General features: G+C 45.0%; 1 protein-coding gene across 5 annotated transcripts; it reads right to left on the reverse strand.

Moving 5' to 3' along the window:
* Positions 1–4,447: 4,447 nt before the first annotated feature.
* Positions 4,448–11,315, reverse strand: CCDC28A (coiled-coil domain containing 28A). 5 transcript variants are annotated; one of them, XM_009947920.2, is made up of 5 exons: positions 10,229–10,971; positions 7,417–7,580; positions 6,311–6,465; positions 5,667–5,689; positions 4,448–5,193 (listed from the first exon to the last, which is right to left on the reverse strand). In XM_009947920.2, the coding sequence occupies exons 1-5, from the start codon at positions 10,384–10,386 to the stop codon at positions 5,139–5,141; spliced, it is 555 nt and encodes a 184-aa protein (XP_009946222.1). In that variant the 5' UTR covers positions 10,387–10,971; the 3' UTR covers positions 4,448–5,138. The 5 variants fall into 5 exon arrangements, with proteins under 5 accessions (XP_009946222.1, XP_086317312.1, XP_086317313.1 ...); XM_086461186.1 differs by having other exon boundaries at positions 5,148–5,189; XM_086461187.1 differs by lacking the exons at positions 4,448–5,193; positions 5,667–5,689 and adding an exon at positions 5,814–6,132.
* Positions 11,316–14,292: the final 2,977 nt, after the last annotated feature.

The raw sequence follows: 14,292 nt of genomic DNA on the forward strand, positions 1-14,292 counted from the left end.
TTGTTACCTAATAATGTGGGATTGCAGGGTTATAAACTTAGGCACTTCAGCCATTCTGTTTATTTTTATACCATGTCTTAGTGGCTATCAAGACTTCCATTTTGAGTGCCAGGGTGCTTCGCGGGGACTGCTGCTTTTTGTTTGTATGCCTTCCCAAATCCATGGCTGTAGGTTTAAATTGGATCTGCTGAGGTAGTTTCATGAGCTTCTGAGAACAATTGTTTTGGGCCAATCTGGAACTTAAAAGACATTGCCTTGCCTTCAAACACAAGTCTCCTGCCAACTTTGAGTTTCAGTCCCATTCTTCAAATAAAACCCTCATGGTTTCCACTAAATAAAAGACATTAAATTTACAGTGCATCTACTGCAAGTGCTTCTGGCGCACAAGACAACAATGACTGCTGCATCAGAAGGCAAAGATGGGGCAGCTAGTTAACTGGGATGAAGAGAGAAGTTGAGCTCTTCCATCGAGGTGTTTGTGAACCAAAACCCAAATGATGTGAGCACGGGTATTTGTGGGTTTGATGCTGTTTATGTGCAGTATACTCTGCTAGCCTTGTCAATCATTGCATTCTGAGAGTTGCTTTATACTTTGTGTTGAAATTATCTCCAGTAGTTTGAACATGTAGAGCATTGTTTTATAAAGAAGGTGATGCAATCAGTTTCTCTGCTGCCCGATTAAAAAAGAGATACCCTTTGTTTCTTCAAAAGCAAAGCTGAAAGGGTGTGATTTGAAGCAGTATTTTTTTTTTCCTGCCACCTTTTAACAATTTTAAAGAGATTATAAAACATGGTCAAGCAACCAGATGCATCCTGAAGGGCAAAGAAGCAAACGTGCAACTAATGTGAAGTGTTTCTAGGTTGGCACCTACAAATTAAGCCGTGCCAGCTGATCTGGAGCTCGTCTGCATCCATGGTAACGATCCATAGCTTGTCACAACTCCTTGCCATGAGCCAGCTGGAGCCTAGAACTGTGTTTGGGTGGTTCTGCTTTATTGATGCAGCTCTGATAAAAATATCTTTTCTCCATTTACAGTACAGTTGTTACATGGGGCCTGCTCCGATGTCTTGTTCCCACTACCAAATGTTTCACGCTGCATCCTGGTTGGTAATTCTGGGCAGTCAATCGAGGATTTGATGTGATCATTCACATTAAATATTCTGTCTTTTTATAGGGAGTGAAGAGGGCTGTGATAAACAAAGCCCATTTTGTGATGACAACAGTGAGATTCTACAAGGCATAGGTTACTGACAGTTAGTTAATTATTTGTAATTGAAAGGGAATGAATTTCCAGTATTGCTGGCCAAGACATGTTCTGTGCTAGTGATCCTGAACAGCCTTGGAACTTGGTGTTTGACAGAACTGCTCCATGTATGTGGCACTTGACATGCAGCGCAGGATCCGACCACATGAGGACTGACGAAATGCAAGTGCATTTAGAGGAAAGGGCTCTAACGGGCAGTACACCTGCTTGCGTCCTCCTGTGCTTCGGGATAGTCTAGGCCAACTTTGGCTGCTGTCTTCATTTTTAAGAAGTGAGCTCTGTGCCCAGCTGCCCAGTGACAGATAAGCTCCTTTCTAGCATAGAAAGTATCACTCTCAAAGCACCTACTACTACAATAGTGGGTATTTACAGGAGGGAATGGCTGGGAAAATTATCCACATGAAATGGGACTTCTGATTTCTCATAAGCAGCTTGTGACTTTATATGGACAAAGCATTCCCACATCTGCTCCTGTCCTGGGGCAAGAGTTGGGTTTCATTGCCTTTTATGGGAAATGTGTAATTTCCTTCTTTTTTTTTTATGTGAAAGATTAGAGTAGAACTCATGCAAAAATCATGAACCCGTGTTTGAAGAAATAAACCAAACCCCACACGCTCAGTTCTCTATCTGCTTTGGGAAGGTGAGGAGAGTGAAATAGCATTTTTAAATTTCTGTAATGATTAGAACTAAAAGTAAAAATACATATTGTTTCAAGAGTTGAAGCATATGAAAAATGCCAAGCATCATACACTGATGCTTCAGAATCCCTGTACACACTGTTAAAGGCGAAATACTTTGAATTGGAACGGCACCGTGACGAATTGGGGTCTACGGGGATGCTGTTAATGGGCGTTAACAATCAACATCCAGTCTAGAATACGAAGAGCGCGGTGCAGCTGTGAAGCCTCGGTGTGCTGTGCGGGGTGCGTAAGGCTCTGGTGTGCCGCTGAACTCCACAGTAAGTACTCCTGACTTCTTACTGGTTGAGCGAAATGCACAGGTCATGATCCCAATTTAACCAGGCAGGGTTGTTTTTTTTTAACTTTGCTCTTACACCTTTGCTCTTTGTGCCTTTGTGTTACTATAGTTGTAAAACACAACCTGCTGAACGCTGACAGGATCAGGTCAGTAGGCCTTGATAAACTTCTGTTTCTGCTCCTTTACACAAATAAGAATTTCAAGGCACCACTCAGCATGGGAACCCTTGTGTTTGTACACATCTGTCACTTTAACAGACTTACTGGAAAAAGAAAATCAGTCCTTATCTATTTATGTTGAAACTTATTTTTAGAGTTCAGTATATTTTCTAAACAAAAGATGTCTGCCTTAAAGATTTATCTTGCTGTTTTTGAAGAAAGAGGCAGTTAATTTCATACCACTGACTCTCATCTCTTCCAAATCCTCTTTTCTTAGGTACTTTCCTTTCCTATTAGCTTTTCTTCCTGATCCTTATTTTCTTTAGTTCGCTGGTGTCTCTTGGAGTGAGGTAATCTAGATCAGTGACACAGGAAAGAGCATCTTCTTTTGAAGACCGTGTCTGTTTATCAGTGCGAGTTCATCTCCATAAACAACTCTTCAGGAAACAAGATAACAGACAAGGAGCTCATTTTCTGCAGCTGCTTAGATACTGTGGCAATTACAAAAGCCTGTCCACGGAGATGTTACAGTAGATTTTTTTTCTTTTCCTGCGAGAGCCTAGAAATGCCCTTAATTTACTGCCACCTAAAGAGAAGCTCAGTCTCTCAAAAATCTTGCTACAAAATTTTCATGTATGAATCTAAGAGGCAATGAGCGTACTGGATTAATGGATTGTGTAAAAGGTGCAAATTTGTATCCAGGAGGAGGAGATAAGAGAATTTTAATTTCTTAATTATTTGCAATTAATGCATTCTTGTGACTTGTGATTGCCTGTGGGCTTAAGGTGGGTGAAGAAAAAGATGCTGCTACTTGTGTAATTCTGAACAGCTGCTTGAGAAAGGTATTTATGTCGGTATCTCTACCTTTGCGTTATGTACCTGCATAAATTGCTACAGAAACTTAGAGATCAAACATACAAATGTGTGGTCTGTTGCAAGTTATTTGAAATGTGTTTGAAGAATCAGAGCCCAAAAAGCAAAAAGAATTCTCTTCATTGTAGAATAGCTTGAACTGTGAAAACTATTGGTGAAAAGTGTGGTTTGGGACCAGGATCCATTACGGCACTGCCGCACACTGCACTGGCAACAAGTTGCTAGTTGCAGGTACAGCTCTCTTGAATCAAAATGAGCTGCAACATTGTGTAAGTGCATCTACCAGTGACTTCTGCCGCCATAACCAGCTCCATGCCTTCACACACCTTGAGGCACGAGGCTAAAACGTGCTGCTGCTTTGCTTCACGTTCAGAAGCCTGCACAGAAACAAGGCCGTGGTGCTGGCAGTGAGAAGTTAACTGTGCAGAAAAGGCCAATTGCCCAATTATCGGTTAAAGAGTGGGGGAAAAATAACCCAAACTTTCATTCATTTTGTGAGGAGCATGTTCTATTCCAGTTCTCCTAAGCTGCCGTTGGATTTCGCATCACAGGTACGTACCCAGCAGCAGGCCGGGACTTGGAGGTACATCTACCAGCCTGCCGAACTCCTACAGAATCTCAGCAATGAAGGAGACAAGTCACAGAGAGAACGAGAACATCCCTACTGCTTCGTTAGTCCTTGAGATTTGCCTCACAGCTGAGGCACGGAGTAGCAGGGTTTGAGGCGGAATTTGTCGCCAGAGCACACTGGGGTGTCTGATCTTTCTCTCCCCAGCTGCTACGTGTGACTCGGAAAGGAGCTGGAGCTGATGGAAACCACACCTGCATCTTGGGGCTGAAGCAGCATCTTCTCCAAAGGTGCTGAGCAAAAGGCATCTTTTGTTCCCTGGCCCCATGCCCTCTTTGGGCAGATGAAAGCTTTGGTCTCAAGCAGAAGGATAAAGATTTCAGTCCTTGTGCAGTCAGTACATACAATATAGAATCCCAATGGATTACCTAAAAACTGGATATAAAATCTAGAAACCAAGGCATAGTTTGATGGACCAGGATAGAAATTTTAGATCTAAAACCAGCCTGATGTTACACAAATACGGACTTTTTTCTCTGACTCTGAACAATGAAGATGATACCAATTAATACCAAATTATTTATAACATAGGAATGACTGCAAAATTGCATATACTGGATTTATTGAACAATAACCGTTTACCCAATTTTGGAATTTCACAGTACAATCAAGTTACATGGACTGCTAGCATGCACGCTAGTTCAAGCTTAGTGACACTTCATAATGTGACTGCAATTAAAAAAAAAAACTCTGCAACCATTCAGAGCAAGAACTCCTGACTTAACACAGCTGAACAGATAGCAACTTCTCTAAATGAAATGTCATATTTAAAATGTTTTACTTTATCAACAAGAAACTACTCTGTGGCATTGCTGCTCTGCATACTGATCAGAAAGGCAACATCATCGCTACCTTCATAAAAACTGGAGGAATGCTAACAAACTTATATACATACATCACTTTCAACCCTATGAACAGCACTGAGCAGAAGAAACATACTTTCTCATTTCCCCAGATTTTCTATTAAATAAGGCAATAATAAAAAGCATGGCGTCACAGTAACCTACTGCCAGCTCCAGATACTGAGTCCTGACATAATGCAGTGCTCAAAGAGGAATGTGCAAAAATAAACACTTGGATTTGCACTTTGATTTGTCATTGTGTAAAATTGTTAAAAAAAAAAACCCCAACACACCACCAACAAAGAGCCACAACCCCACAGCTGTTCCAGCCCCCACTGTTGGGAAAAACAAAAGAAAAGCTTCCAGGAGAATCCAAACTGGCAAAGCTGTTCTTTCAGCCCGTGGCACTATTTGGAATATCTTGAGCATCTGCTAAATGTAGTTTCTGGCTGAAGCAAACAGTTAAGGAATAACATTTTCATGTACAGCTGAGGCATACACAAGACAGCAGCGTTACACGGAACTGGGCTTAGTCCTGTGACAGGCATGTGCCGGTCCGGACCAGTTTGGTTCTATTAAGCCCAGTACTAGTTCTCAACATTAATAGTTAATGTTCCTCAATGAGATTCGAGCCTGACATACCTCCAGATTTGGCTGGGGATCAGGGCGGGGCAGACTGATTTTATCACTATTACATGATAGCACTATCACACCCCACTTATGTCCTTTAAGTGTTATGATCCAGTCACTTAGGTATTGGAATAACCTGAAATCCATGCTGTATTACAGTACTAATTTAAAAGAAAGGACGTTATTGAGGCGATTTGACTCCTGTAAAGACACCAGTTACTGGGGAAATATACTGTAATTTGATTACAGTTAATAATTATAATGCAAAATAGACATTTAAGGAAAAGGATACATAGATGAATTCAGTTCTTCTAGCTGTAACATAAATGTAGAAAGTATCAGAAATGGCATTTCAGGTAGTCAAATAAATGCAACAATCATGCAGATGTGATGAAATAAACACATTAAAACAATGAAGGAAATCACTAATAGTTTGGGCTGAAATGCATGATTTTATTACAAAAAGCAAAGGAAACCTGCACTGAATTCTACACCAACAGAGCTAAGTCCCAAATTAAGTTTAAATCTGCTGATCCTGGGAAATTTAAAGAAATTTTAACAGGTTTGGATTTTACGGGAATACACCAGAGAAAGGAGAAACGGGAAGTGTAGCATATACACTGTGGTCTGCCCCAGGTGTAGGACAGACCACAGGGAAAATGGTGGTAGTTCCCCGGTGTGCTGGCTGTCTCTGAACAGGCCTACGCCCTCGGGCAGTTTCCAGCTAGACTGCTCCGCTCGCCTCAGCACGCAGCAGCCTATAAAAAAAGCAAGCAAGGTGCTGTGTTTTCTCAAACCCAAGACGAGGGCAGGGCTCGTGTCTGGGTTCATTACAGAACCACATTCTCCTCAAGCTGTAAATCGCTGCCCACCCAGTAGTGCTGTTTTCCTGAGCTGTGGGCAAAGCCCCGTGTGTTCTGCCTTCCCGGTACTCACATCCGACAGCAGCCTATCCAGGTTGGAGTCACTGGCTAGTTTTCTTTTATCTTCAGGGAGTTCTTCCAGCTCCCCATAGAGCTCCAGGTTGAGGCGAGCAAGTTTCTCCTGCATACTCCGCACGTGCTCCATCTGCTCTATGGAACATTCATTTCCTAAAAGGACCAGCAACAGCTTTAGATCAAGAAACCTGAAAGCGCAAAGGAAGGTGTGAAGATGCGGCTTTTTACATCGGAGAAGAGGAATTTAAGCGTCAAATTTACAACTTAATTTGCTTTCTCAGTGATTTCTCCCTGTCTCGCTACTGCAGTTTGTCATCCTGCCTGGTGTTACGTTGTGCTGAACTTACAGTAACTACCAAACGTAGTAACTGGTTTTTAGAATATATGTGGCTTTTTCTATACTCCTGAATTTCACTATGATTTAGCAAGGCCCTGATTTTCAACTTTAAATAGGATCACAATAAACCTTCTTTCTAATTTTGATTAATCGTTGGGGCTTCCTTCTTGTAACTGATGCTTTATATAATACAGACTTTTCAGGTTCTCTTCTAAAATCAGTGCGGAATCAATGTGACACTGAACTTGCAAAAGGACATACGCATCTGTCTTCTCAGTACAGGGGAAAAAAAGGAAGCAAAAGAGCGTCATGTACTTTCTGAAACCTCCATCAACTGTGAAGTAGTAAAAATAGTAGGATGCTAAGACAGAAGACTTAAGTTGGGTAAAATGCAACTTGCACTGGATTCAATAAAAGTTGTTACCAATAGTCCAAGGTGTTAATATACAGCAAAATCAGGTGCTAAATACAGTTACTTCTTATTATTCCTACACTGTCATAAATAAGTGGCTTTAAACTTGTTATCTTAAATCCAGAAGGCGAGGACCTGCCTTTGGTAAGCCACGCTGGAAGGAGCAATGAAATGGCATTTGAATCACCATTTAACAATGCGGGAAGATCTACGAGGTGATGTTAAACCTCATTTCACGCAGCAGAGACCAACATGACAAACAGGCAGCCTGTCCATACAGCACAACTGGTTTGCAGATGTTACCATCGTACAGCTATAAAACCAACCCCTGTATACAGACCATTCCTGCACTTACCAAACGCTTGAAGTTTGCCAGAGTGGAAGTCGTTCAGGAGACTCAGAAGTCCCCTTTCCATTTCTTGGACGTCTGACACATCTGTGAGAAAAGAATGCTGGATTGGTGCTGCCTGTGCCCCTTTGGCTTCGCCGCCTGGAGGTTTGGCTTTTTCTTTTATTACACTGAAAAAAAAAAAATAATTAAAACAAAAAGATTACTTCCTACTTCCGCTGAGACTGAAATGTAAGGTAAGCCTACATCTGGGCTTTGAAAACTAAATGGAAAATACGTAAATGCGTATTTCGATCACTCCTTTTAGGTTAAAAATTGGATCACCAGTTTGTCTTAGGAATAAAGAACAATATCGCTATCGTGGCAGTTTGATACCACCAAATGAAGGACTCCAACAATCTGCTTTCCTACTAATAGCGGGAAACATCAGTGGAGGCGTGTATGTAATGGCCACCTTAATAGCCTAAAGAGGACAATGACGCATGGGGCATTATCTACGTGAAATCACCCAAAAAAAGCATCTGCAAACTCTCTTTAAGCCAGAGAGAAAAACCCTCAGCAATCATACGCTCTTGTTGTCCCAACACCCATAGACTGCAACCAGCGTGGAAAACGACTCGTTATAACCTATACAGGAAGGTGACCTTGCCTCCAGAGGTCCTTCTTCCCACCTTCAAACCACATCCCAGTTTTGTACAACTCCCCATCAAAAGCCATCTCCCAGTACTCTAACACGTACCAGTCCATGCCCAAACGAATGTTAAGTGTGCTAAACATTCTCGACAGCCCCCTCTGCAACAAAACCTTCGAAATTCCTGGATCCACACATGTATCTCTAGACAAAAATCTGTTCTATATGAGCACTATGGGCCCACAGAAACAACACGGATGAAAACGGATCACCATTATAAATCCAGTTAAACATGCAATGGATAGGGAAGCTAAACACCCAGTTACCACTGAGAAGCAGCCCATTCCACCTCTGACCCAGGGGTGGGCGGGCAGCCTGCATCTTCACCTCCCACAGCTCAGGTCAGGGGCCGCTGTCACCCTGCTGTGCCCACCCACGTGCGCCTGCAGCCTTTCTCTCACACTGGCATGGCTGCTTCTGCAGCCTCATGGTGAGTCTGTTCAGAACCTGATTCAGTGAAAAATTCTGAGCCTAAAAATTAAAATTTATGCTATGGGGTGTTAAAAAAAAATCACAGGCTTAGTAAAGAGGCTTTATTTAATTAGTGAAGACAATAGTTTCTACAGTATAGTATGCCTCACCCTTCCCTCGAATACTCCCATGCTCTGCAAGTCACAAATTCTCTCTTTCCTATGGGAAACAATCGTTCTTTTTCCAGCCTAACAGCTTCTATAAACATCATATGGACTATATGGCCTATATGCTGGACTAATAAATGGTCCAACATTTATCACACCTGGTTCAACCTGGAGCAATGTCTCAATTTAGGTTTAACTTTGGCTATTTTTGCTTCAATTTCAGACTTAAAGAAAGGCTTCTATACCAGAAATGTCATAGATTTTTTTCTACCTCTATCTGAAGTTTAATACAATAACCACTCCTGGAAAATTTATTTTATTAGATTCTTGCAAATTAAGTGAAAATGAATTCAATGCTCCTGCTCCACTATCGTAACAGCAGTTCGTCCTCGCATTGCTATGTCAATTACTACTCCTGCTTGGAAAGTTTGAGAAATTGTATTATCACTGCCTGGTAAACTCGACTTAACAATTAAGCAAGAATGTCCTTTTCCAAAACTCACAGCAAAAAGGACATTTTCTTCTCTAGCCAATGTTGTGGGCTGCAAGAAATTAATTTCTAGTACATTTCAGAATAGCGTTAGGACTTAACTGTACAGTCAGCTGCAGAAACCACCAATTTATAGCACATTAGTATTTACTACTGTTTCCCTCAAAATATTAACATGTTTTCCCTGAAAAATACTGCATAGACTTTACATTGCAGAAATTCATTATTCATCAGGTCAATACCGGATCCTTCAAACAGACTGTCTGTGCTAATGACAACAGTTCAGTATTTCATCTTCAGCTAATAGTTACAGGCCAATAAACTCAGCTGCCTCTCTGTAGCTAACATTTCACTTCAAAATCCCTCTTCACTCATTTACCTACTGTACCTGCTATGGCCAGGAAATGTATTTTCTAACATGCAGGAAAATTAACATTCTCAAACTGAAACAGAGGCATGATCCATAACACAAAAGCTATTCCCGAACGGGACTTTCTGAGGAGCGGAATGCGCCTCTCTCTGTGCACAAGTGTGCACCGCTGCCCCCACTGAGAGGTCCCCAAACAGAATCACCCGGAAATTCCAGTCCTAGCTCTTCCTGCTGAATTTACATCATTCATTTCCTGACCTACTTGTCAGTTCCAGCCTTGCAGACATGCAATATTTAATTTTTTTCCTCACAGCTGTATATCTGGGGCACTGCTGTCTCATGTACGACGCCCACATTTGCCACATCTGATCACCCAACTCTTGTCTTTCACCAGTGACATCAGGCCATCATCTCTTCAGCTAAATTGTTACGAGTCTACAGCACTGTGGAACATTTTATAAAGCTTACAAGAACAGTATTGAGCACCTTCCTTTCCCATAAAACAACCATTATATTGCATTAAACAAATTACTTTGCTAAGACAGACACACCATCAAGAATTTTCACAAGTCTGAAGCTCTTTCTTTTCATCCTGCCCCAGCCAGACTAAACACCCTTTAGCCTGTCTGAGCAATGGCAGGTTTCTGGCTCTCACTTCCACTCAGCTTGCCAGAAGCTCCCACACTTACCGTTTTAACTTTGGTTTCTGTACTGCAGGCTGCGGTGCAGGATTTGAAAAGGCTGTACTTTTACTGACCGGCACTGAGCTTTTCTTGGAGTTAGCAACCTGAGCAGGGTGACTGGTGGATGATTTGGGGCTCCTCCTCTTGATTTTCCTTTCTTCCATTTCTTCCAATTTACCGCATCTAGACTAATTTCTTGTTCTCCAAAGGGAAGAAAAAAAGAGAAACATCCATTAAAACTGGCGTTTACAATAAAGGCAAGGGAAAAAACAGGTCACAGTGCATGGAAATGCAGCTTTATAGTTTCTTCAAGTCATTTCTTCAAACAAGAGAATCCAGTTTTCAGGAGAAGCTGCCCAGGCCTGCCTGATCAGCAAAACAGGCAGGAATCAAAATCTGCGTCAGCTTCAGCCGACAGGCACCTCCAAACGATCTCAAGCTTTGCACCCCGTGGATCACCGCTAGAAAACACGGTGACTACTGGAGCCCACGCCAATCAAAACACTGAGAAACGTGATGGCGCGAGGATGCGGTGGCTCACCCTCCCCAAACAACCCCCTCTAAAGGGAGAGGCGATGGCCTGGTCAAAACTCTGCGGACGCCGGGTTATCAGTGCTGTTATTTACGCGGTTGACGGGTGCCGCTATTACATACCCCAGCGCTGGGGCTACCTAAACAATCCCCTCGCCCGGGGAAACGCCTGAGCCCCACCGCCACCAAGGCGGCAGAGGGTCCCTGGGCACAGCGGGGTCCCCCCAGGGCGCCACCGGTGACCCACCGAGGGCCGCTGCCCGCCCCAGGTCCTCCACCGGCGCCGCCACCTCCCGCAGGCGCGACCCCTGCCCTTCGGCACGGCCCGCCCCGGCTGGTTGTAGGCCGCCATTTTACTGGCACGGAGACGTGGGACGCCGCCTGTCACTCGGGTGGGGGCGGGAGCGGGAGGCGGAGGAGGAGGAAGAAGGAGGAGTGCGACCACCCCCCCGACCCGTCGCCAACCGTCCCGTTCCCCCCCCCCTCCCGCCGAAGCGCAGGCCCCGCCCCCCGGCCGCTCGCTACCTGTGGGGGAGGCCCCGCCCCCGGAGCCGCGTGCGGAGCCCCCGGCCCCGCCGGCTCTCAGCCCTCCCCCTTCCCCCCCCCCCCCCCCCCCCACGGAAGCGGAGGGCTCGGCCCGGTGCGCAGGTCACATGACTACGATTTGGGGCGGAGCGGCCCGGCTGCCCTGCGAGATGCATTGTGGGTGTCCCGCCCCCTGCCGGCGCCGGTACTTGCCGGGTGACTACCATTCCCAGCATTCCCCGCGGCAAGAGGCTGGGAACGCGCGTAGGCACCTAAGTCGGCGCGGGGGCGGGGCGAGCGCTTCCCGGCGCATGCGTGAGAGCCGAGCTTCTCCCCGCCTCCCGCTGCGCAGGGGCGGGGGGCGGGTTGGTGGGTGGAGTCGGAGCAGCCGTTAACGGCTGAAAGGGGCGGGGCCGCCCGCCGCCTCCTGCCGCGCTCCGAGAGGCGGCCGGGGTGGGGGCTCAGTGGGCACGGCGGCTCCTGAGGCAGACGGCTGTCCCTAGCCTCGGCTTCTCCGGGGGGGCGGGAGCCCTCCGGACCAACAAGCTCCATAGCTCTGAGGCGCGAGGAACGGAGGGAGAGCGGGACGGTCGGAAAACGGACGGTCGCGCCCTCGGCCGTAGCGCCCTTCGTGCCGCAGGGGACTTGCGGAGCTCTGCCTTCGGCAGCTGCAGGGCCGGAGCAGCTCGAAGGGGAACGGGGTTTGTGGGCAGGAGGCTGCAGGCGTGTTCCCGGCAGCGACAGGCCCTCTACTCCAGGTGGCAGCATGGCTTCGGCAGCGGGAGCTCGTCGAGCTTCGGCTGTTCTTCACCTTTCCCTTCCCGGCCGTTGAGCTCTCCGTTCGGGGTAACGGGTCTGATAGCCAAGGAGGACCCGCTCTTCTGCCAAGCGGCTTCGTCCCCGCCACAGGTGTTCCTGGGGGGGGGGGGGGTTACTGCTGCAAGATACGTGAGGAGGACCCTGCTGCCGCGTTTAGTCTGATGCAGCACTCCGGCTGTTCAGACCTCGATTCCAGTGTTGAGTAGCTGGTCTGCAGGGACTTCATTTTCAAGGCAGGCAATATTGGCAGGGCGTGCCTACCTGCCCTCAGCAATTAATAAACGGAGCCCCCCACCCCGCCAAGGGGTGCTGTCGCTATTGTAGAGGAACTCAAACAATTGCATTTCTGGTCATCACTTGTCTCTGCAGTGCTCCCTGAAGTTGACGGCTTTGCGGGCTTGAATGCTTGGCACATCTTTCCTAGCTATGGCTGGTAGCTCAAGGTGGTTTTCCCCCATGTGACAGTAATTTGTTACCTGGAACTTATCCACTATCTCTGCAATTTGCCTGCCAATTTGAATTTCTACTTGCAATGAGATCTTAGTTTTTACCTAAGAAACATGTTGTTCCTAACTGTTTTCTGACGAGAACTCAGATGTTACTTACACACCAGCTGTGAGGGGTATAATCCATGTAACTCAGCATGAAAGCTTCAGCCAAAAGTTTTACCGGTGTTTGCAAGGCAAACATAAAGCTACCACATGGCTTAACAGGTGTGCAGCTAGGATGCATCCCTACCTCTGTCTAGACTTTATATGATACCAAAAACTTGATTCTCCGGTTGTAACCTGATCCTGAACCTTCTTATGGATCTTGAATTAGACCCAAGGGGCTATTAGATACATCAGTGCCTCATCGAGACTTCCGTGGGACATTGCAGTTGTGAGACACAGTGGCCACTTTGAGTCCAAAAAGGGGTGCTGCCAAAGGGAGGTGGCATTTGCAATGGCTCTTGAGTGAAGGACAGGGACTGAATGTCCCCTGAAGGTCACTCTGCAGTGAAAGTAATTTCTTGCAGCAGGACACGGCTTGGGTCTAAGGAGCTCGATCAGTTCTGATACATTACAAACACTTTTGTTGCAAGAGATCTGCACCAGCGATACACTGACAGTTCACTTACAGGAACAGGTGGTCAAGGGTTGGTTATGTGTAAGCTACAAGTCTCACAGGAAAAAAGGTGCAAGAAAGAAGAAGGAAAACTTGGTAACATTGGAGGTACATGAAACGAAAAGGTGGTGGTACAAGACTTAAGGGACAGGTAGAGAAGCAGAAAGAGTTGTTTACCATCTTTTCGATTCTTTCATACAAAAGACTTCTGATACCTAGTTTGGCGTGCATTACAGGGAAACAAGAGCTAGCAAAATTCACACAGGCTGTAAGCCTGCCACAAATTCTCAGCCATAGGGCTGCCCAAGTAGAATCGTCATTCATGCATGTGTGTTTGTGTGTATATGTACATATCTATCTATCTATCTATATATAAGGGGACTACAAAAACTGGAAAAAGCAAGATTTACAGGCAGATTTGTGTAGATATTTGGGAGATTTGTATGAGACAAATACTGTTTCTGCAGGGTAACTTCAAAAATGTTTGTGTTTGTTCAGCTCGTTTCTCACATGCTGTACAAGCAAGTAAATGTTCCCATCACTTGCAGTTTGTATATAGAGGTGTGGTTTGTTTTTTCCCCTGTGATTAACGGTGTTCTGTATGTGCAGAATAAAGCAAAGACAGTTAGGATGGAAGGTGACTAGGTGTCCTTTGTTTCTACCTAAGCAGTTGAAATAAAATGTCTTATGGGCTGTTTTTAAATAAATGGGAAATCGTTCCATCACTAATATATGTGTTTTTAAAATAAAATTACTTTTATATTCAGAAATCAGTTGGATTCCATAGTCAATCATGCTTCACTTTACTCTGTCAGTATGGGGGATCAAGTACACTAACTTAGTGACTCTTACAAAAACAGTGTGTGATTTCCCTGGACACCCCAGAAAAGGATTTTAGCACGCAGGTAATGTTCTGCTCCAAGTACATTTCTTATCACTGCACACTACATGACATTAGAATTATTATTAAAATGTTTCTATTACTTCTATATCTGATTTAGCAGAGCCTACAAGGGTGGATAACTGGGAAAGCATCAGACTTTATTGTATGTTTTCACAGTGAAAGTAATTTAACAGTGAATAATTAA

The sequence above is a fragment of the Leptosomus discolor genome, chromosome 2 (assembly GCF_034619465.1).
Source record: "Leptosomus discolor isolate bLepDis1 chromosome 2, bLepDis1.hap2, whole genome shotgun sequence".
Lineage (NCBI taxonomy): Eukaryota > Metazoa > Chordata > Aves > Leptosomiformes > Leptosomidae > Leptosomus > Leptosomus discolor.